The sequence below is a fragment of the Strongylocentrotus purpuratus genome, unplaced genomic scaffold (genome assembly GCF_000002235.5).
Source record: "Strongylocentrotus purpuratus isolate Spur 01 unplaced genomic scaffold, Spur_5.0 spur5_scaffold_10, whole genome shotgun sequence".
Classification (NCBI taxonomy): Eukaryota; Metazoa; Echinodermata; class Echinoidea; order Camarodonta; family Strongylocentrotidae; genus Strongylocentrotus; species Strongylocentrotus purpuratus.
Genome location: NW_022145595.1, coordinates 4,772,990 through 4,796,209, shown reverse-complemented (window position 1 = coordinate 4,796,209; position 23,220 = coordinate 4,772,990). Strand labels below are relative to the sequence as shown.

The 23,220-nt window shown below is 38.4% G+C and overlaps 2 protein-coding genes across 2 annotated transcripts in view; one reads left to right on the top strand and one right to left on the bottom strand.

Annotated features, from left to right (window-relative positions):
• Positions 1 to 7,055, top strand: part of LOC581509 (SPARC) — a 31,450-nt gene extending 24,395 nt beyond the window's left edge. The window contains exons 4-7 of the mRNA XM_781502.5: positions 908 to 1,065; positions 1,875 to 2,060; positions 4,367 to 4,481; positions 5,986 to 7,055. Of these exons, the coding sequence (XP_786595.1) occupies positions 908 to 1,065; positions 1,875 to 2,060; positions 4,367 to 4,481; positions 5,986 to 5,996 (470 nt within the window). The 3' untranslated portion in view covers positions 5,997 to 7,055. The remainder of the gene's footprint in view (positions 1 to 907; positions 1,066 to 1,874; positions 2,061 to 4,366; positions 4,482 to 5,985) is intronic.
• A 1,688-nt stretch (positions 7,056 to 8,743) lies between these two features.
• LOC581457 (matrix metalloproteinase-16) lies at positions 8,744 to 22,451 on the bottom strand. The gene is made up of 9 exons (XM_781452.5): positions 22,166 to 22,451; positions 19,894 to 20,017; positions 18,623 to 18,831; positions 16,268 to 16,490; positions 14,449 to 14,607; positions 13,924 to 14,043; positions 12,875 to 13,011; positions 11,212 to 11,356; positions 8,744 to 10,247 (listed from the first exon to the last, which is right to left on the bottom strand). Exons 1-9 carry the CDS (start codon positions 22,241 to 22,243, stop codon positions 9,862 to 9,864), a joined length of 1,581 nt encoding a protein of 526 aa, XP_786545.2. The 5' UTR covers positions 22,244 to 22,451; the 3' UTR covers positions 8,744 to 9,861.
• Positions 22,452 to 23,220: the final 769 nt, after the last annotated feature.

Here is a 23,220-nt window from a genome sequence, read left to right as displayed (position 1 = left end):
AATCCCGCCACGGCACTAATGTCGTTTGACAAGACATTGATCTTCGTTTGCCACTCTCCACCCAGGTGGAAAATGGGTACCCGGTAGGATGCGAAAGTTAATGTGTTTGGATTAGCAAGTGACGCTTGTAAAATTACTACTATAAGCCTATGAGGTTTACATAAAGTACACTGGGGCGTTCTGACAGCGAATTTATATTATTATTTAAATTGCAATAAAAAGTGCAAAAATGGGGATATATAAGGGGAATTTCTTGTTGTAGTATAGTTGATGCATGCCAGATAAGTTTTGGAAAGGGGCACAGCCTGTTTTCCCTCCCCCTTTCATCTTCATTTTGCCTTTCTTTCCTCCCCTTTTATTTTCACAGTTCGATCGGCGGGGGGAGGGGGGGGGGGGCACGTGCTTCCCAGTATCCTTTTACTTTCATCAAGTCTGAAAGTTAATTCAGAAAGGAAATAATACGTAGTCTGACCAATATTTGGTAAAAGACATTGTCTTCTTGTGTGCTTAAGTTGCCTAATCCATCATCTTTTCGTCTTTAGATTGGCAACGCCGTTTTCTTTTTCATCGACACACATTTTACTTGAAAATCATGTATCCAAAACAAAAAACATAAACGGAAAGTTAGACGAAGTGTCGGAATAATTTGCCGGCGAATTACAGTATTTATTATCTTTCTCTCTCCCCACCCCCCCCCCCCGTTTAAAAAAATACTTTCTGCGCAATTTCAATGCCCCATTGTACTGCCTGAGCAAATCATGTTCTGACTATGTAACATGTCATTGTCATGTTCGCATATTTCAATAGATGACGCATAAGGCTATTGAAATTACCTTTTTTTATTCGATTTCTCGAAGGTCTGTGCGATCGTGTTATCTTTGTTGTTGTTTTTTCCTCCCTGTTACAGCCTCACAGAAAGCTTGTACGACGGATGAATTTCTGCAGTTCCCGTCCCGTCTCCTCGAATGGTTCATGCATCTGAAGGAGAAGAACGAGTTTGGAAGGATAGATCCTAACAGGCGCATTACATTGGTCGATAATGCTTTAAGGATGCAGGTTGCTATGGTAAGACACGAGTAACCTTTCTCGATTTAGTGGAATCTCTTTTATTTATTAATGACCTTTGTCAAGACATTGATCTACATTTGCCACACTCCACCTAGGTAAAGTAAATGGGGACCGGTAGGAAGGAATTCCTTGAATGCTTTGAGCACCGAAATCAGGAGCCTAGCAGAGCTGGGGTAATATTGGAGCGCTTTGAGCACCTTGCAGGGTGGATATGTGCGCTATATAAATATCCAATATTATTATTATTATTATTAAAAAGACTGCTCACAATAAAAAAATCAGGCAATGAACTTGGAGGTGTGAGTTGGTCTATAGCGGTAATTATTGTCCGTGATACGGTCAGCTCTCTGTCTTCGACTACAAACTTACTCTGATCCGACCCAGATTCACAACTGGGGTATAAGGGATTCCAGAGGGAACCTTGGGGGTTCAATCCCCCCTCCACGTTTTTTCGGCTAACTCCTTTATCCAATACCCTACCCGCACCAACTATTATATTTTCTACTATACTATTATCACTCGTTCGTTCGTTCGTGCAAAGAATATCAGGGAGTACTATTATCACTACTACTAATGAAAACAATAGTAGTAATAGTAATAATAGTAATAACAAGAAGGAGAATCGTAATGATGATGATGATGATGACGATGATGATGATGATGATGATGGTGATGATGATGAAGACGGTGATGATGATGATGGTGATGGTGATGATGACGATGATGATGACGACGACGATGATGATGATGATGACGACGATGATGATGATAATAAGTCAATATTTCTCCTTGCTTCGCCCTAACAGTGGAAGTTCGACTCTCTGGATAGGAACAACGATAGGGAGTTGGACAAGGCTGAACTGCTGAAGTTCCGCTACTCTCTGATGCCTCTGGAGCACTGTGCTGCTCCCTTCTTCACCCGATGCGCCAAGAGAATACAAGGAACAGACACGAAGAAGATTAGCGTAGCTGAATGGTCAGGTTGTCTAAATGTACGTATCAATCAAACCGTAACCTGGTTGGGGGCTAGTGAAAACCAGTTCTTACGCTTTAACCATCCATATCTTAACGAAGTTACATATGAGGCGTAATTTGCCTGAAGTAAAAAGGTGTAATTGACGCCATTTTATAGGAACATCGTGAAAACCCTTTCTCACGCTTTAAGCATCCATATATCTTAACCAAGTTGCATGTTAGACGTAAATTGCCTGACGTAGAACGGCTTTATTGACGCCATGTTATCGATAGGAACATCGTGTAAGTTATTGCAAAAGTTTTGCACATTTGATAATGAAAACTAAGCTTTAAATCACCGTTCTATAGTTGCATTGGCAGACTTTATTAGCGCAAGTAATGATGCAATGGTATAATGACGCCTCCTGCATTGGGTATTATAAACCATGCTGGCAGGAGCGTTACAAGCATGAGTAGGCTAGGTGTATGGCCACGTGATGATCACAGTTTAAGCTACGGTCACAAAGGCTCTTACGAACGATGCGTTCGTACGAATCTCCCTGTTTTCCATTGTCTTCCCGAATTTCCATTGTCTGAAAATCGTTCGTACGGCCTTCGTAGCAGTTCGTAATGGTATATGTGACCGAGGCTTTAAAGATAAATTCTGGGCACATTTGGATTTTAGACATTAAATAATTGGATGACAATTTTGGCAAATTCAGAAATCGAAGGGTATTTTGATTATTTCAGTTTGGGAATTTTCGGCTAGACTGCATCAATAAACTTTCCCTACTCAGAATTGTCTAATATCTCCCCGTATGGTCCTGATTTTTCCACATCTTAACGCCTATAAAGTGCCACCTATCCGATAATGCAAGTTAAAATATGGAGTTATGAATACATTTACTAGCCTACTTCTTGTAAAGGGGCCAAGTAGTTGGGGGTACACGTCATTTCTAAGGAGACAAATGAGCTGGAATTGTGGGAGAATGAAGTGGGTTGATGCTCCTAGATAACTCTGTCGGACAATCTTAGAGGAATTGATTTTAATCGCTTTCTGAGTAAGATCATGAGAAGGGACACTCGGATGATTCACTTTGTGACAAATTTGACGAAACTATTACTAATGTTGTGACAAAGTTTGCCAATTTAGAATGAAGGATTACTATTTTTTGTTCAACTGTACACAGGTACAAATATCAATAATTAAAGTATGGGTCAATCTTACCTAGAATGCTCACAATCTGATGCAAGGTATCCTCTGGTCTTATCATCGATGATACCCAGACATGGGGAGAGGAATGAAGCTCCAATAAGTATCACTAATGCTACGCAGAGCTCTATTCACTTACTAGAATTATGTACCACGTATAATATTGTTGTAATTTGTGGGTGAACATTACTTTCTATTTTTGTTACGCGCTTATTTTTTTTTTAAACGCCAGTTGTTTACGAAAGTGACCCGGGATTTAAGTCTAAGCAATAAGGGAGATTACAGATAGCACATGGTACAAATGACCCCAAATATCCACAGATCTTTTACACATGGAGAAGTTCCACTTTGAGCATCTTAGAATAATAACTGCCAAAGTCCTAGATGTGCTTCATGAATACCTTTTGTTTGTCCTCTTGAAAAGAATACTTCCACCTGCGTATCATAGAATGTACCGTTGGTGCATAAATGAATAATGTTATAACTTTCATGAGCGCATATCCAGTATTCATTTCTGTGGGTTTTACCATTTTTACCTTTATCTGCCCATGCACAGATTGTATCTATGAACTGGCTTATTTCAATAGCATTGTCCGTCATGTTTTAAAATGTGCGAACATGACTATGTAATCCAAACATGACAATGTAATCCAAACATAATTTCAATGGAATGTAAAATGGGGTAGTGAATTTACCCTTGAGTTGGTTTCAAGACAGTTAATGAGGGTTAAAGGTAAAGACCAGTTATGGTCATGCGATTGCATTGTGAAAGAAATGTTGTGGAATCGATCAGAAAAGGTTGATCATCTAGCATCTAGCATCTGCAAGGTTCTGGAATCATCAAAATGATAAGAAATTTGGCCCATTCTTTGTAAAGTTACAAGCACTATACACAGAAAGATATATATGGGACTACCCTATCTCTCACGGTCCATGAGAGAAACAAATTTACCAAATATATGAATTAGTAGGCGGTTTCCCGGCAAATTTTTTATCATCATGTATTAGTCAAAACATATTCTTTCACATGATTGGTAATGAGAGCTTCCATTTCATTTTTTGAAATTGGTGCGTTTCCAATACTGGTCTTTACCTTTAATAATATTTAATGCTTCCTTCTGCATTGCCCAGGTTAATATTGGTCCAGCACCAGAGTCCGAGGCGGAACCAGCTCAGAACCAAGAGGAACCCGTGGTCGAAGAGGAGGAGGAGGACGTTGAGGAAGAAGAGGAAGACGATGCACCAGGTTTGTAACCTCCTAGAACAATTATCCCAAACATCATCCAATAGTAATAGTGTCCAGGAAGGCCATTCCCGGACACTTACCCCCTACTTGAATAATAATTTTTAGCTTTTATATAGCGCTTAATACAAATGTCTCTGAGTCATTGGATTCAGTGCTTGCCCGCACAAACTGTGTGTACAATCTCCACTCCCTGGGGAGCATTCCAGCCAGGCGTACTTGACGCTCAAAAACTGTTTGACCAACAATGACGGTCGCATCCTACCGGGTACCCATTTAACACCTGGGTGGAGAGTAGCAAGTGCAGGTTAATATCTTGCCAAAGGATATTAGCGCCTTAAACCACTCGACCACGACAATATCCTTTTAGGAAGTGGTCTTCGGGTTATAAATTGGTTATATATTAAGGTTGTATTTGACCAGGGGGCTATTGTCCTTTATTGGAGTTGGTCGTTTTGGGAGAATGGTTGTCTGGGATTATTTGGCGGGGAGGTATTGGTCAGAGGATGATTTTCCTTTAGGATAGTTGTCCATGGTGTTAGCCTAGATGTAGGGGTCTTAAAAGGTACATGGAAACCAAAGACAGATGGGAGGGGATACTAAATTGGAAAGACAAGGAATAACGCCAGCCGATAAAATGCTCTACTGCGAGTTAACACAACATTGCAGTTTCACAAGGAATTTTGAGCTCATCACGAACGTAGTACGATATTATACTGGAAGGGCTTTAAATCTTCCAATATCTTCTAAGATCGTGAATATCGAAAATCAAGACTTCAAGGAAGTGCTGAGCTCTGTACGAACTTACCATTATTTTACTGGAGCTTCAGACCATATTTCTTTTAGTTTGAGATCGTAGACATTGGCTAGTGGCAAGATAGGGTTGTTACGGAGAGATATCCTTATAAGCAGATTTAACAAGTGCAGTTAATCTGCTTCGAATGAAATAAAAACAAGCAAAAACAATAAATCAATAAATGAATTATCTGGAGGTATGTTGAAGTTTTTTTTTTTTTTTTCATAGGTTTTTATTCCTTTCTCTCAAAGAAAAATTGTACATTCATAACATTGGATACAAAATAACAAAATAATTTAACATAGGTCTTTATACATTTACCAATGATCTTTTACATTTATATACAAAAGTTACACCTCTTCATTTTCCTTTGGAGACAAAAAAAAACTATTTAAATATAAAAAGAGAAAAAGCTACAAAACACCTACTACCCCCCCCCCCACCCACACAACATTTAAACACATAACAAGTACAACAGTATACAAAACACACACTAACACACACAATAAAAGATGGTAGAGATGCAAAAGAAATAGAAAGATCGATTGCAACAAAATTATTTTGGATTTATGTTGAAATGTTTTGAAGGAGCCTTTTGAGGAATTTATCGTACTTCTCTTTGTCTTATTATCTTTCCCCTTCTCTCTCTCTCTCTCTCTGTGATTATTTCTCTTCTTTCCATTCTTTTTTCATCTCTTTCTCTCCTTCTAGAAGCTGTATAAGCTCTTTTTTAGAAACCCACAACCAACTCATTTTAAAGTGAATTTCATGACAAACCCAGCCAGAAGATTCAGAACTGTTTGACGACATCCTGCGACATTACCACGATAAAACCCAAGACGTTAATAAAATTAATGAGTTTCTTTTTCTTATCTTTTTTATACTTGAATGAAGTTAATACTCCATCTTGGGGGCATTGGGATGTATCATAATTTTGGAAATCAACTCAATAAATTATACTCAAGACTCGTTACTTTTGTAATGTTTATATGTTAATGGCATCAACATCAGATCTTAGGGACCTTTTCGTCACGAATAATTTGCCAATTTTAAGTCAAAACAGAAGATATAGACAATATATTTCTTCACCGCCATCATGATTATCATCTAGACATAGTCCTGGTAGACAGACAGCCCGTGGTACCGGCAATGTCGGGCTGATGAACCCTTAGAAATGGTGTCTGAAGACCCGCAAGTCCAACATTGTCGGTCTAGTAGGCTGAATCCATTAGTATAAGTATAGCCCTGAGCATAATTATTGTATTTTTATCAAATGAGAAAAAAAAAGAATAGACACCTATTAGTCCCGGTGATCAGTTTTGCCTATGAATGTATTTTTGACATTGATTTCATTACATCCAATCTCAGATATGTATTTAGAACATTCTCGAAATTTTGCCTTAAGTAATGACCTAAAATTCTAAACTATGTATAAACTATCATAAGAAGCAGGCAGATTTGCTCACTTGTGAGGTCTAATCTTTAGAATTTTTTGTTTTCAATCCGTAATTTGTTAAGCAGTACTTACTACAGGGCTTGTATAGAAAAGACGTTAGATTATGCTACTCATGAGAAGAAGAAAAATGTGTGTTTATTTATAAGTGCATGTATTTATAGTAAGTTAATTTTCATCAGTTTTCAAAAAGGATATTTAGAATATTGCTGCCACTTATGTAAATGTTTCATTTTTTTCTCCCTGCTAATTTAATCGATGATAAAGTGCCTGATTAGTGAACCGAATAATCCTTACTTGTTTTATATATTTACATCTCAAAGAGAGATGGTTAATCACGAACTGATGAATCCTAAACCGTTCTGAAGTGCGACATTGTAAATATACGATCCTGTCATGTTTGTAATACTGACTTAAAACCTCCTGCTAATGAGCCCATTTTATTGTTATATAGTCCGTACGTGTACAGTTTAAACAGAGAGGTGAAAGAATGGAGTGGAATCAAGCCGCTTTCCTTTGACCCCATGCTCCAAGCCGCCGAAAATTTATGCGCTAATCTGCAACTGTTGACCAGGTGGTGAGATAAAAGAGCGCATGAAATGTCAGGATTTAGAATTCCTACATCAGAAAATGGTATCCCAGCAACTGCTCGCTGTCCCTTTCAGTGATTTCTCATCAATTGTTGAATGTGTAATGAGTAGAGCAAGCGAACACAAACTTGTGTAATTTCATCCTTTTTTCCAACTGCAAAATTACAACAACAACAAAAAACACGCGAAAGCACGCATTAGCAAACCTAAAGTTATCGAATATTGTAAATCATGGATCAAATAACGGGACATTAAAATATGCACAAATTAGCGCATTATACTAAAATATTGATTTTTGGTCAGGATCTATTTTTTCTTTTACCAACTCTGGCACACAAATTATTGGAAGGGCGGAGTACTAAATTTGAAAAATTGTTTGATGTACTATTCCCAATACAATCCCCATATAAAGTTTATGATTTACACTGAAATTTTGCCGGTAATTTAATATTTTGTAATAAATGTGAAAATGGTGCCTGGCCTCCGAAATTCCCCGTAGTAGAAGCGCGGCTCGAATGCGTTTGAATAAATTACAATCGTTTCCACTCCTTTCTTTCACCTCCCTGGTTTAACTATTAAGATTTTTTTTTTTGTCTTTTTGTATCATTAAAATTTCATCTGAAGCTTTCCTTTCAATCAATGCGAAGAACCTGGCTACCCCTAGCTACTAACAATGATCCTTAGAAAATAAGCTTTCGTTATTTTAGGAATTTTCCCATTCTGAAACGTTATTGTATCCATATCTAGGTTAAGCAGACATATACTAAAATAATTATAAGTCAGCTGCTTAATAGCTCTTGAATTTATTGATGACAGTGCTGTGCATTTTTGTGAGTATAGAGTAGTGTGTCTTTTAATGTTTAGTAATAAAAACGAAAACCATCGCGAAAACTCTACTAGCTTTCTTACAAAAGTAACAAATCTGAATCAATTATTTTGTTCTTGTTGTTGTTGTTGTTTTGGGGGTTTCCACACATTTACTTCATGTTGTGGCACTCTCACTTTGAAAGATAATGATGGTGATAATGATGATGATGATGATGAAAATGGTGTTAATGATGATAATGGTGATAATGATGATAATGGTGATAATGATGAATAGTGGTGTTAATGATGACAATGATGATAATGGTGTAAATGATGATAATGATGATAATGATGATAACGATGATAATGATAATGGTGTAAATGATGATAATGGTGATAATGGTGATAATGGTGATAATCCAGTGATAATATGAATTCCAAAAATGAAGATGAACGTAACAAATACTAGACGTCGATCATCGTAAATTCAAATATTCAAAATACTGGAAATGTAGAAGAGCTATGTCCTTGCTATATACTTCACATGACTTATTCCACATTATTCTCTACACAACAGGACCAAGAATTATAATAGCTTTATTACGACTTGACAAAGAAATAAGAAAATGACAACCATTTATTACAAATATATAATAGTCAGTACATGATAATTGTTCCCGTTTTGGAGTTATTCAACAGGGATTTTGATCATATAAATATCGTTCGAATATCTGTCAGGCCGACATCTCGATCTAGATACATAGTCTTTCTTTATATACATAAATAACTTATATTACACTCTGCTATCAAACCGCTTAATTTGATACCTCATAATTTTATGGAAAGTATAATTTTGTACAGCTCAATCGTAGTATGTCACAGTCAGTAAACAAAAAAACATTACCACCGTAAGGGGTAGTCTTTCAATAATAAAACATGAAGTACTTATTTCATGTTCCTCCCACCTTCTAACTTTTAATATTTTATAAATCATCCTTTTACAGGTGATTTTAATTTACGGCCATGATTTCCCGTTGCTTTAGTGAACATTTAAATTCAAATGATACAAAGGAAAAAAAACTAGTTAACATAGCAGAGTATATAAATTGTGTATGTAAAATTCAGATAAAGGCGTCGAAAAGGTTTTACACATTTATATAGCTGAATCCATCTTTTGTATCGTATCCTTTGCTTAGATCTTCTGAGAAGAAGAAGATCAAGTACATTTACTTATTATGCTCTAAGCTTACACCCTTTGGGCTACATCAGACGGTTGAACCCATTGCCGTTGAAAAAAGAAAGTTTGGCCAACCCGGTTCGAGTTGGGCACAATGGCGAATACTGCTATGTTGGACAAGCACAAAATAAAATGATACACGCCATGCTGTGACCAACTGAAACAAAGTGGGCCGTTTATGTCGCTAATAAGGCAGCCGAATATGCGCAGCGCTGGTAGTTTAAGTTGCGAATATTTTTAGGCGCTAGGAGATCACGGGCCATTCCTTGACCCCATTTGTGAGAAACATCCATCGCACTTCAATCATAAGAGCGACATAGTACGTGCTTTACATTCATATTGTAATTTGTTTTATCCCGATTATCTCGGAAATTCGTCATATCCTCCATAAACTCCATAAATTTTCATGAATCATCTCGTTTTTATCAATACGATGAAGCCGACAGGAAAGGGACATTCCTAAAAAACACGGTATAGAGAATCAGTTGAAAGTTGTATGCCTATATATTATGCAGCTGCATTACACTAAAAATAAGGCAGGCGTGGAGAGCGAGGACGCTGAGCGCATCCTTCGAACCACGTGACCCGTCATCGGTGACCATCGTCATCATCCCATCATCCGGTGTTGGGTCAGGTGATACGACCATGGCCATCTCTTCTTCGCATTTCAACCACCGGGTCGAGCGTCTCGGATAATCGGCTGCGACTTGGAAGTTGTTGTCGTCGAACCGGCGGTACTCGCCATCCGTGAAAAAATAGGTTAGTTTGTTCTCGAACTGGAATGCTGCGTCGAGTTTGGTTCCGATTCCGTTCCAGACGGATAGCGATTTCGGATATCCAGGATCGACCGAAGAGGAAAGGAAGTTGTAACGCCAATAGTTCGAACCTGAACAAGTAAGAAACAAACAATTAACTAAAAGTTTAAAGGTGACACCGACGAAATGAAGACTTAGGTATTCTTGGTTTACCGGTGGTAGCTAGAAGACAGGCTTATCTTGTAAAGGAGCTTGGGGTTACTGTCACATTAGTGACCTTTATCACCTTTCTCCTATTGTTTATTTAGAACCTGACTCCATAATCATGTACCAGATGGAATTCTCTTTATAGGGGGTGGGGGGGGGGGGGGGGGGGACTCCCCGATAATCCAGAATCCACCCCTGAGTCGAGAATCTAAAGAGCGATTTAAAGTCTTCCAGGGCCCAATCCTCAGGCATCCAATGCCTCTATCCCCGCTAAGCTTCATTTGTTTTCCTCACACTGCGCTCGCAATCATCAGTTCATCTTTTCATATCCAAATATTCATAAACATTGTAAGGGTCTTAACGATTTTAATGGTTTGTTTATATCAATTAATTCAAGACGACCAGTTCATGAACAATACGAATCGAACTCTAACTTGACCTGAACACACCCACATGCACACAGTTGAAATTTTCTTTTCTTTCTTTACTTTCTTCGTACTTTTTATTTAGAAACTTTCTGAATTTTTTTTTTTTATACGTGACACTCTATTCTCCAGTACATATTCATATAACAGCGTCTTGTACCCACCCCTCTTTCCCGGCTGCTATCGACTCAAGCATTCATGCTTATGATAGTTGGCCTTTGAATTTATCTTGATTCCTTAACTTACCCGCATACTTTCAAGTTTTCAATTATATATATGCATTTCATGTGTATGCATCTCAGTTGTCACTTTTACGTAAATCAATTATATTACATACTATTATTGTTATTTCAAATGTTGCATTTGATTTTTCAATAAATGCAGAAACATCTGCTTAAAAAACAATCTTCATGATGACTGCAGAGCCCTTTGAAGATTACTAGAAGAAGAAGAAGTTACTCACCTTTGACAAAATAAGTCATTCCATTTCCACTCCACACAAAGACAGAATCTAGGTCATCGGGTATCCCACCACCCCATCCAACTCGGATACTTCTCGGATATCCTCGGTCCATTTGTAAATCCGCAAACCTCCAATAATTTGATCCCTAATAGTACACATAATGAAAAAGGTAGGTGATTACTTTCTGGTAGATTTTGTATCCGAAGGGTGCTCTACTACACAGGCACGGATCCAGGGGTGGCCGAGTGGGCCTTGCACCCCCCCCTCCCTCGCCAAAAAAAGAGAAGGAGAGAGAATGAAAAGAAGGGAAGGGGAAAGAGGAGATAAAGGGAAAGAAAGAAGAAGAAGAAGAAGAAAAGAAAAAGAGAAAACGAAGGAGATCGGGGTGCCGAAATGGCCTTGCCTCCCCCTCCCTCACCCCCCCCCCCCCCCAGCAAAAAAAAAAGAGAGAGAAGGGAGGAAAGGGAAAGAGAAAAAGGAGATAAAGGGAAGAATAAAAAGAGGAAGACGAAAAGAAGGGTCATATCAGTTGCGATTTTCCCTCCAACAAGACAGTTGTGAATCGGGGGGGGGGGGGGGGCGAAAGCCAACCAATATTGTTTTAATCATGTCAAAACACAACTTGTAATCATATTTTAGTTATCATTTTACAAGTCAATAAAGTCTACTTTTTAAAACCTAATACCGAGCCTGACATCTTTATTATCACGTACGACATCGGACAATGACTTGTTTGCACACATAACGGCTGATCCTATTGAAAATGGTTATTGATTTCCAGTATTTGCAGACAAATAACTATTTGATATGATCGCCGAGGTATGATAAGCCATTACGGCTTCAGCAAGAGCCGACGTACATGTAGGCCTATGCTGATAAGGAAGGGGGAAAACTCCCCATCCTTACACCCCCCCCCCCCCCTAGCGCACTATGTAAACGATTACGCGGTTGGGGAGTTAGCGTACATGTCCATGATTGACACCCACAGAAACTAACTTTATTCATTACCGAACAAAACATGAAGAAGTAGCACCTCGACACCATAGGTATAAATATACATTTTCTTTCGGAATTTAGAAACTTTAGCCATTATAAAAATCTCAGACTGTTTTTCCGGCGGGAGTGAAAGCCTGGTGAAAGCCCTCCCCTTCCAAAGTTATGAACTAGATGTGGGTGTTATGTTTCGATATGACAGGCGTGGGATATCCTTTTGCGCCCCTTTCGCACCCCCCCCCCCCCCCGCCCTACGAGACCAAGCGCCAGATAATTATGTCACTGGTCAACATTTTGCGTAGTACCAATATGGTTCGCATGATTTCAAATTTGGCCCCCCCCCCTAAGAAATCCTGGATCCGCGCCTGTTACTACACGCCTGTTATCAATCCAGATAGACCGAACCCAGTTATACCGACGAGACCAACAGTAGGCCGACAACATACTAAACCACAAATTATATCACCTAGAACTCTTTTTAATGAAACGTTTTATGACACAACAATGAATTATGTGAGTTTTACAAAAAGATGACAATTTGTATCGAAAATAATATTTAACATGTCCTAGTGGTTTTTTGAAGAAAATTAATTGACTCGTCAAGAAAATACGAAAATATTTTTTTTAAGTGGAATTAAAGGCTACATTACAAGACATTTCAGCAACATACCTTGAAGAAGTAAGTCTTTCCAGTTTTCTCGTAGTAAAAAGCCGCATCAAGATTTGTCGGTAGACCTCGGAAGATGTTTGATATGGGTTTTGGCTCTGATACCAACCCGAAAAGGTCCACCAAAAATGCATGAGTGTCTGTATGACAGAGAAGATTTAATAATAATAGCAATAAAAAAGATGATAATAAATTTTACTTACATAAGGAAACCACATCAGCATCAATGCTGTTCTTCATGAGGGCCCTGCAATTATTATTACCCTAGCAATTGCCAGGTACCCATTTACATCTGGGCAGAGAGTGGCAAAGTGTTGATTAATTTCTTGCCAAAGGACGTTATTACCTACCAGGGACTCGAACCCTCAGTCCTTGGATTGAGAGTCAAGTGAATGATTATACCAATCTACGTTGTATGATGAATTGAATTTAATTGAATTTATTCACCACTTTCATAAAAAAAATACAAAGGCAAAGAATACAATAGTTTCTTGCAAACATAGATAAACCAATGGAACTAATGGAAAATACACTAAAGGAAATTACGAAGTGGTTGGATCATCAAAAAAGTTACACAAACTTATAAGTAGATGATCCTAAAAATGTACACACAAAAAAATCCAAAAGGGGGACAATGAAAATACAATACTACAATGGTAATTGCACACACAAAAATTGCGTTTGTCAAATTCAAATTTGCTGTATCAGGTGAAGTTTTAAAAGATGCTTAAAACTGTTTAAAGATGCACACTGTTTAAGTTAAGGGGGTAGTTTGTCCCAAATAGTGGTTCCTTGGCATAAAAAGATACTATTTGAAAATGAAGAAATGAAGCGCTTTAAAATCTTTCAGTTTCATTAGATCAATCGCAATTGCAGTTGCCTTAGTATTTCAAAGGAGTCATAATTAAGTGTCTTTCATCGTTTCGATTTTCTCTCTCTCTCTCTCTCTCTCTCTCTCTCTCTCTCTCTCTATTCTCCCTTTTCTGAGTCTACCCCCCCCCTTTCGATGATTCCCCCACCCCTGTGGGGCTACGTCACCCTAATATTCTTACCATTAAAGATATACGATCCAGCCGTATGAGTTTGGGCAGCGGCTACGAAGTTAGCGACACAGCTTCCTCTCGCCTTAGGTCCCTCTGTTCCTTCCACCTCAGGCACACCAGAGTTTGCACCTAAAAATACAACAAATCATGGAAAATAATGACCATAAAATCGAATGAAATAAAAAGAGTCAATCACACCTAGCGAAATTTTGCCTTTAGCTCCAAGGATAATATAAACAAGTACACGGTACTAAAAAAATGGAGCAAAACAGTGCTAGCATGACTTAAACATTTGCTGTGCAGGCGGACGAGTTATCAGTACATATTTGTCTTCATTGGATTAATGAAACCCTTTAAATAATTGAGAAACTTTTCTTTTCTTCTTTGTAGTTGCCTTGGCTTATTTTTGTTGGTGGCGGGGAGGGGGGGGGGGCGGCTAGTTTGTTGGCTTTTTTTTTTTTGCTTTTTATTTGGTTGGTTGGTTGGTTATTTTGATGTTAGGGGTGTGATTAGTATAGGTTAACAAATAGTTACCGTAGAGGGCCTGAATCCCGGCGATGTCGTCTTCGCGCAGCTCTGCATTCGGCACGTAGCCACGGTAAATAGCGGCCATGATGGCATCCGGGTTATTGGAGTGGCCAAGACCGAGACTGTGACCAAATTCATGAACTGCTACTTGAAAGAGGTTAGTGCCTGTATATGTGGGAGGATATGATGAAAAATGAAACCAGTCTTCGTTTCCTCTGACTCTTTGACTTTCGTCGGTTATATACCGATAGAGGAAGTGAACTTGGAATATGACTTTGTATCACCTGCATGTAAGAAATAGTTAGAGGTCTCTCCAAAACTTTCCCTAAAGATTAGCATTAGGAGCTACAACATATCTCTCAAAATTGTTTTATTTAATATTGAATGAGAAAAACAAACAAACGTAGCAATGCATAGAAAGAGTATAATGCTGCTGACAAATTCTTCAAATTTGCTGATTATTGGACCTAGGTAATCATAATTTATGAACATTTACAAATTGAGCTATGAAGCACCATTATTGGTTTCAGTACAATCTTTACGCAAGAGTGAATGACTCTTGCTACTCATAGCCTGCCATAAGGCTGCATGCACGCTATCGCTATAGTGCTTTGTACATGCGAGAGAGCTATCGCTTGAGTGCCATGGTATAATAGCAGTTATTGTTCATGCTCATTGGACTGTGCTGTGTGTTTTGCACTCGCCATTCATATATAGAACCATCGCGTTAATCAGATTATCTCCAAAACAACCTGACACGGGGGGATTTGGGGCTTGGCACGATGGGGATTAGCTCTGTGGCATGATAAGAGTTAAAGGTAATATGTCCCAAAATCATGAAAAGGTTCAATTCCAACGGCACTTGAAAGAAAATACTAATTTAGAATTTCCCTCCAAACAAAAGGGCCTGAAAATGTCTTTTTTAGGAAAATAACGACCGTTAGTTGTCGAATCGAATTTAGCAATCGCGGTTGTTTAATTTAATAGTCTGATTTTCAGACCCTACGCAAAGATCTAATCAGTCTAATGTGGGCTATTATAAGAAGTGGGTTATTGATGCAAACAAATGCCCATGTACCCTTTACAGCTCCTTTTATGTATGATATTACCAAAGAAAAAAAGAGGCTAGTCAGACACTCAATAGTGTCTGACAGTGAAGTCCAGAAGTAAACGGGTTTCCTTGCATAATTTGAATGCTAGGACACTGCTAACGTTTAAATTTCACAGATAGGACATATACGTGACATAGGCATATAAATAATTCCTACAAAGTTCTACAGAATTTGATGTTGGCTGCAAAAGGGATACTATACCCTTAAAGGGAGGTTCTAATGCAACAAAAATACACGCATGACAAATCATTTGTACAACGCAATGTTCAGTTTGTATTTTGCATTCATTTTTGTAAGATATTTCTTTCTCACAAGGCGCGTAAAACGCAGCACCAGCCGCTTGACGGACTGACGTCATCAAACAATTAAATAACGCCTCGTGTGCAGCTCGTATCAAACCTGCTGCACACGATGCGTCAATTCTACTGTCGTAAGACTGCGTCAGCCCCACGTCATATTATTTGGCGCAGTGCAAACACTATGATGAATCACTAGCATATGCACGTATTACCTTCGTATCAAACCTGTTGCACACAAGGCGTCAATTTGACTGACGTAAGACTGCGTCAGCCCCATGTCATTATCTTTGACGTAGGGCAGACATTACGAGGAATCACTAGCGGGTGCACGTATTACCTTCGTAGGCTTTATTAGCGCAAGAATTAACGCAATCGAAATGACGCATCGTGTACCAGCGGTATCACGTTACTCACCGGCGTAAGAGTTGTCCGTATACGTTTCCGCTTCGTCGAAATGGGCGTCGCCAGCGATGCTATATCTGCGTTCGGAGGTGGGAAAGAAGGCATGCGCCAAGACCTTGCCTGAGCCGTCAAAGGGGTTGCCGTCACCGTGGTCGCGGCTAGTAAACTTCATGAGGAGGTCGGCATCGCCGGATTGGACCTCACGGAACGTCAGCTGAGACGCGTCAGACCAATGCTGAAGAGATAACAGAAATGAAGAGTGATAGAGAGAGAGAGAGAGGGGGGGGGGAGGAGAGAGAGAGGGAGAGAGAGAGAGAGAGAGAGAGAGATAAAGAGAGAAAGAGATGTTATATGATGCATTCAAAATTTTATGACAGTTTCATTGACTTTATAGTGTTTTTGTTTTGTTTTGTATTGACGATAAACGATGAATTACGTGACCCCATCTTCTGCTTCTCCCACTTCTTAATTATGACGTTCAGGACTTGACGTAACACTGTTCGGTATGAATATCCAGCATAAAACGCCCAATCATCATTAGATCACTTTCAACAGTAATATCTTTCTGGTACGTGATCAAGATTGGATTAAGAATATATCGAAAATCCTAAATACAGTCATGAAAGGATTATTATCGCATTTAACAATTTTAGCGAATATTCCTAGACATTCGATAGTCGGTTTATTATTATTTCATGATGGCTGTTAACCATTACACAATCTCGCTCGTTTCCTGGGCTAAAATAGGTTATAACAATTCGGGTCAAATGATTAGTTAAATACCAGATGGGAATCGTTTAGCTAGAATACGAAATGTGCCTTAATCCTAAACCTCAGTTAGTAACCATGTCTGCTTGGCCGACGCTGTGAGTATGTAGTAATATTCATCGTGGTTACCTAAGCCTCTAAGGCAAAATATCCGGATTATTGGTCAAAGGTTGTAGCTTGCGACAAATGCTCCAGTGACAACTGGTCCGAGGTGAACCACAACCATACCTAACCTTAATCCCAGGCATAACCCTCAACCGCACCCTTTAATTTTGTATGAAACATCACTGGAGTATTAATGTTATATTATCCTCATAGTCGGAATATTGGCCCCGTTGCGCAAAGATGAACGATGGATCGTAACGATGTTGTTTAAAGATTTAAAAAACTACTTCCAACATCAACAAAAAATACTAACAATAATTCAGAATAATGATCTTGAATTCAAGGAGTTGCCACAGTGGAAATGAAAGTGGGAGTGCCTATATATATATAAACCACTTCAAAAGCCATGGGAGACTGAGTAGATCTATCGAAAAGAAATAGAATTAAGAACCCGGATGTCATTGTTTTTGCATCAAATAACATCGTAACACGCAGGCCTATATACTTTTGATCCGTCCCTGCGTAAGAATGTTCTTTAAGAACTGGGTCATGATCGGAAATGAGTAAAAACCGACTGTTTTCAATGACTAATAACTCTTATTAACAGTCCTACGTTTAATATTAAGGAGAGTAGATAGTTCCGGTTAGACGATTGCTTTCGTAAAGGACTTTGATATGTGAATGATACTGTAAAATTAAAGATAAACTCCAGTTCTGGTAAAAAAAAAGAAAATTCATTCTCACAGAATCAAACGAAACTTACACTGAATGTTCAAGATTACAAATAAATGACATGTGCCAAACAATTTTGGAAGAAAATGTATACTGGCTGAGTAATGAGCATAGAAAGACAAGGAAATCGAGGTAGTACTAGCCCCGACACCATGTGTGTTGTCCCACATATAGCTTTCTGTGTTACTTTCCCAAGACTCGGTCAAGACTCGGTCAAATTTATTATGATTTTGATGACTCCAGAACCTTGCAGTGCACACCAATACTTACATGCTACTGATCAACTGTTTCTGATCCTTTCCACACCTTTTCTTTCACAATGCACTCGCATTACCAGTACTAAAGTTTATCTTTAAATTGAAGAAACTGAGAGAAACTAAGAATGATTAATAATACCAATCAGCTCTCAAGTTGGTTTCTGATAGATGAAATCACGTGGCGTGAAAACATTTAAAGGCGGGAAAAGATAAAAAGGTTTTACTAAATCTAAAGGAGAAAACAAGGACTACGAGAGGTGACTTTTTGGTTTGTTTCTTGTTTGTTGTTTTGCTTTGTACTCAAACTGATGGAACGACAATTTCTGTTTTCATAACTTTAGAGTAACAGGGTAAAACTCCGAATCTTTACAATACTTTTTTTTTTAATTGATGGTATATCTCTGTAAAGTTATCATTTAATGTAACCAAGGACAACCCATGTTTGTTTGTTTTTCTTTGTTCTCTCAATAATTTCGATACATCGATTTATCGATATATTCTTTACCTTCAAAGCTCTGGCGATGATTTCTCGTACACTGGACCTACGTAGGTCTGGTGTGGTGTTCTCCAATCTCCAAGTCAGATCGGTCTTGAACCATTTGACGTCGGATAGTGCGTAGCGTCGGGCTCGATTTATTGCTTGGGTACCGGTATTATCCGGTAAACCGCATCGGGGCATCTGCATCAAATCCTGCACTTCTGCAGTAAGTATTCCTGCAATGAACAGAAAAGTTCAGAATCTTAGAGGGACAAAAAATTCCTAAAGAGTTGTCACCGACAGAAGGTAGAGTAATGGAAGAAAATGATATAATCATACTTTGTGTCCTAGATAAACAACATGGAATTTTTTTAGCACAAAAGACGAGAAATGTAGACTGCTCTAAGAATACGCTTATCTCCCAGCCATATCTATATTTTTACATCACTAATCAGTGTTCGTGGTATCTGGTAATAATTAGTAAATTGTTATTATTATGATGCCCCCAATATGATTACAGTAATACTATGTGTATTTGAATTTCCATCTTAATATTTCAATCGGTTTATTTTACATTTTTACTCCTGCCATCAGAACTGAATATAAAAAAGTCATCTTCCCAGGCATTCTGATCGAATCGAATCGTAATAGAGAGTGTAGGCATTTGACGTAACTCAAGTCTAAACTATGAAGACGCTGATAATGATGATCAGTTCCTAGAGTTTTCTATAATTGTCATAATGTATTTGTTATCCCCGGAATCTACCCTGGGAAACCTTGGTGCGTGTTCCTGTGTCTTTTGTTTCGATGTCGTAAGACTCAAGTAACAAACGAAATATTTGTGACTATATCCACAACAACAAGACTTCTTGACCTCTAAACTTTACGAGATACTCTGTTTGACCTTTACATTTGTTTGAAGGGTAGTAAGGTACCTTATTCTGTTATGGAATGTACATCATGAAATAAAAAGCAAGAAGTTTTCCAACTACCAACTATCGTCAAAAGAAGCCGGTTATTTGGCTATTTTGTGGGGCGTTTAGAGGAATAATATTGATGAAAGTGAAAACGAAAATAAAAGAAATGAAAGAGGTGATAATGAATAAAGAATACAGACTTTAACATTTTTTTTCAGTGTTAAATGTTGGAATCTATATTATCTCGACACCTCTGTTCCTTTCTTGCTCTCTCTCTCTCTCTCTCTCTCTCTCTCTTTCTTTCTCTCTCTTTTTAACGATGCTATACTGGGTTTAAAAAACAAAACAAAACGAACAATCTGAGAAAAAAAAAACACCAACCTGTTTCATTGAGTCCATTCATCCTTTGAAATAACCGAATGGCATCGTTGAGGGAGTCTTGACTTCTAAGATGACCGGTAGACAGGTCATTTGATTCAAAATAGTTGAATTGTGATAGATAATTCTGTTTAAAAAGATCAGAAATTGTTCGCATTGATAAAACTAACCCATTTGACTTCAATGAATACTGGTGATTCACAGCAATTAACTGACAGCTGTTCTCATTTGGCTTCTATTATAGAATAAAAATAGGCCAAACACTGAATCAACAAATTGTTTTAAAGGTACTATGTCCAATTTGCAGGCCATAAAATGAAAAGGTTAAATTCCAACGGCATTTGAAAGATAATACTAATTTAGAACTTCCCTTTAAAAAAAAAGGGGGGTGGGCTCTTGAAAATGTCTTTACGTGGGAAAATAACGACTATTAGTTGTCGAATCGACTTAAGAGCTATAGTGCCAGGAAGTAATAGTCTGATTTTCAGACCATTGTACCGAATGGTCGGACGTTTTATGCTGCGCAAAGATTCAATCGGTTTTATTTTGGCCATTACAAGAAGTGTGTTATTGATGTAAATAAATGCTCATGTACCCTTTACAGCTCATGTTATGTATGTTATTTCCAAAGTCGAAAACATGTGTATGCACTATTAAACACAACACGAACAGTGCAAATATTCCTTTGTTTATTGGCGTATGCACTATTAAACACAACACGAACTGTGCAAATATTCCTTTGTTTATTGGCGTATGCACTATTAAACAAAACACGAACAGTGCAAATATTCCTTTGTTTATGGGCGTATGCGCTAATTAAACACAAAACGAACAGTGCAAATATTCCTTTGTTTATTGGCGTGTGCACTATTAAACACAACACGAACAGTGCAAATATTCCTTTGTTTATTGGCGTATGCACTATTAAACACCACACGAGCAGTGCAAATATTCCTTTGTTTATTGGCGTATGCACTATTAAACACAACACGAACAGTGCAAATATTCCTTTGTTTATGGGCGTATGCGCTAATTAAACACAAAACGAACAGTGCAAATATTCCTTTGTTTTATTGACGTATGCGCTAATTGCCTTTACAGGATTAAATGGCGCAATCGAAATGACATACCGCGTGAAGCAGACATTACTGTTTTGAAATGGAAATGCACATGGCATTCGTAAAAGTTGCTGTATTATTCTGTTGGTAACATTACATGATGTTAATTTCAAGATTTTAACTATAATAATTAATTTACGGATTCGATGTCGTCTTTCTTTAATTCCTGTTCAAACCAAAGTCACATCTCAAACTGAGAGTGAAAGCTATCGCTAGGTTTTTCGATATTCGATATAGCAGTAACGTACTTTAATACAATTGCGGTCGAAACTGACAACCATTTTACACTTATAAAACTTAGGCATTTATTATCCCCTCAGTAACACGTTCGACTCTTTGTGATAAATAAAGGGTAGCAGCTAATTGGTAGAGAACAGTTCACCCCATTATAAGACACTGAATATTGGCTACAGGCGTCTCAAACTCTTTGAAGACTTTTTTTTAATCTGAAAAGTTATTTGAACGCAATTGATATGAAGGCTAGTCAAAAGCGCTTGAAAAACTAAGGAGCTATAACTGTGAGTCTGTGATGACTCTATATGCAATAAGGAAGACATGCTTTCAACCAGTGGCGGATCCAGCAGGCGGAGAGAGGGGGGGGGGGGGGGGGGGGGCCCAATCCGTGAGAAAATATTAGTTGCGACTCAGCCACCGGTGAATAAGCGGGGGGGGGGGGGGGGGGGTAGGAGGCACTTTTTCTTTTGGTTGCGACTCCGCCACCGGTGAATAAGCGGAGGGAGGGGGTGGGTGAGATCACTATTTTTGTTTGTTTGGCCTAATTCCTGAGAATTTTTTTTAAAATAATTATTTTTGGATGTTGTTGACCCGGTAGCCCCCCCCCCCCGTGAATCCGCGCGATCAAGTCGGCGATAAGGGGGGGGGGGGGGGGGTCAAATCTAAATACAAAATTTAGCGCCGACTTAGCCGGCCGGCGAATAAGCGGGGGTGGGGGGGGGGCTTTGTTTTTGTTTTAAAAAGGTTAACTTTACGTTATTATCCTATATTTTTTATCGTTTTGGGGGTGGGGGGGGGGGGCGGGCCGGAAAAATCGCTATGTGGGTCCGCCCCTGCTTTCAACACTGACAACGATTTTTACAAAGAGTGTCAATTTTAATTTTACTAAACTGCTAGATGCAATTCAAACAAATCAAACTTACCAGTGCTTCGTTCGTTCCAAACGATTGAACACAAGCGATGCAGGTCATGGCATAAACGAGCGCAATTTTAACCTCCATTTTCCAGTCACTTTTTGAAGTTCTGCTTTCAACGAATCACAGTAAATTTGGCGACCATAAGTTATAATAACTTATTTAAAAAAAATGAAAGTCGTCAAACTACTTCTTAAAAACACTTTCCAGACAGGGGGCAAAAAAAAGCTCATATGCAAATAATAGTTGCATCCAGTTCAACTGAAAGTCCAAAACAATACTGCCTAGACACACTGAATGTTCGCGCGCTTATATAGTCGACGATTTCAGCCACCGTTGATGTGCAGACGACCCACGCACGACGAGTTTCACGCGAAGAAAAGAATGAGCTATTTCCCGCTGTGACTCGCAGATTGTGGGGGAGTGGTAAGTCACCGAAGAAGAAGATTTTGAAAGTGGAAGGATGACCCATGTTCCGATTTATTGATGATTCATCGGTGGTGTTTCCCTTTTACAATCAATCTTCTGGGAGTCGCTAGATTTAAATTTAATAATTCTGTCACCAAATTTGGTATTTTCAGAGCTCTGCGGGCAACCTAAAGATTATTTCTTTATATACCTGTAGTAAAATGTCACCTACCTTGTCGACGATTTTCTTCGGTTTCTTCTCCAAAACCCTCCTCTTCCCAATTTAAATTTACATTCAAAACACATTTTACTCGCAATGTTTGGAAGGGTTGATAGATATTAGACGAAATTCCTTTTTTTTGGTTTTGTTTTGTTTTTGTTTAGGGGGGATAGCCACGTAATTTTTAATCATAACATGAAATTCTAAAACTGATACAACTCGTATTAATGATACGTATGCTTAGGCATATGTTTTGTATTGTATTAGTACAAACGGATTCAAGTTTCCATGAAATAAATGATTTAAAACATAAAGCACAGAGGAGCATTAGCCTAACTTATTCAGAAAATAACAATTTAAAAAATATTGAAAGATCAAGAATAGGCCTACATAAGAAACATATCTCATACGGTCGATTTCTTCAAGTTTATTTTGG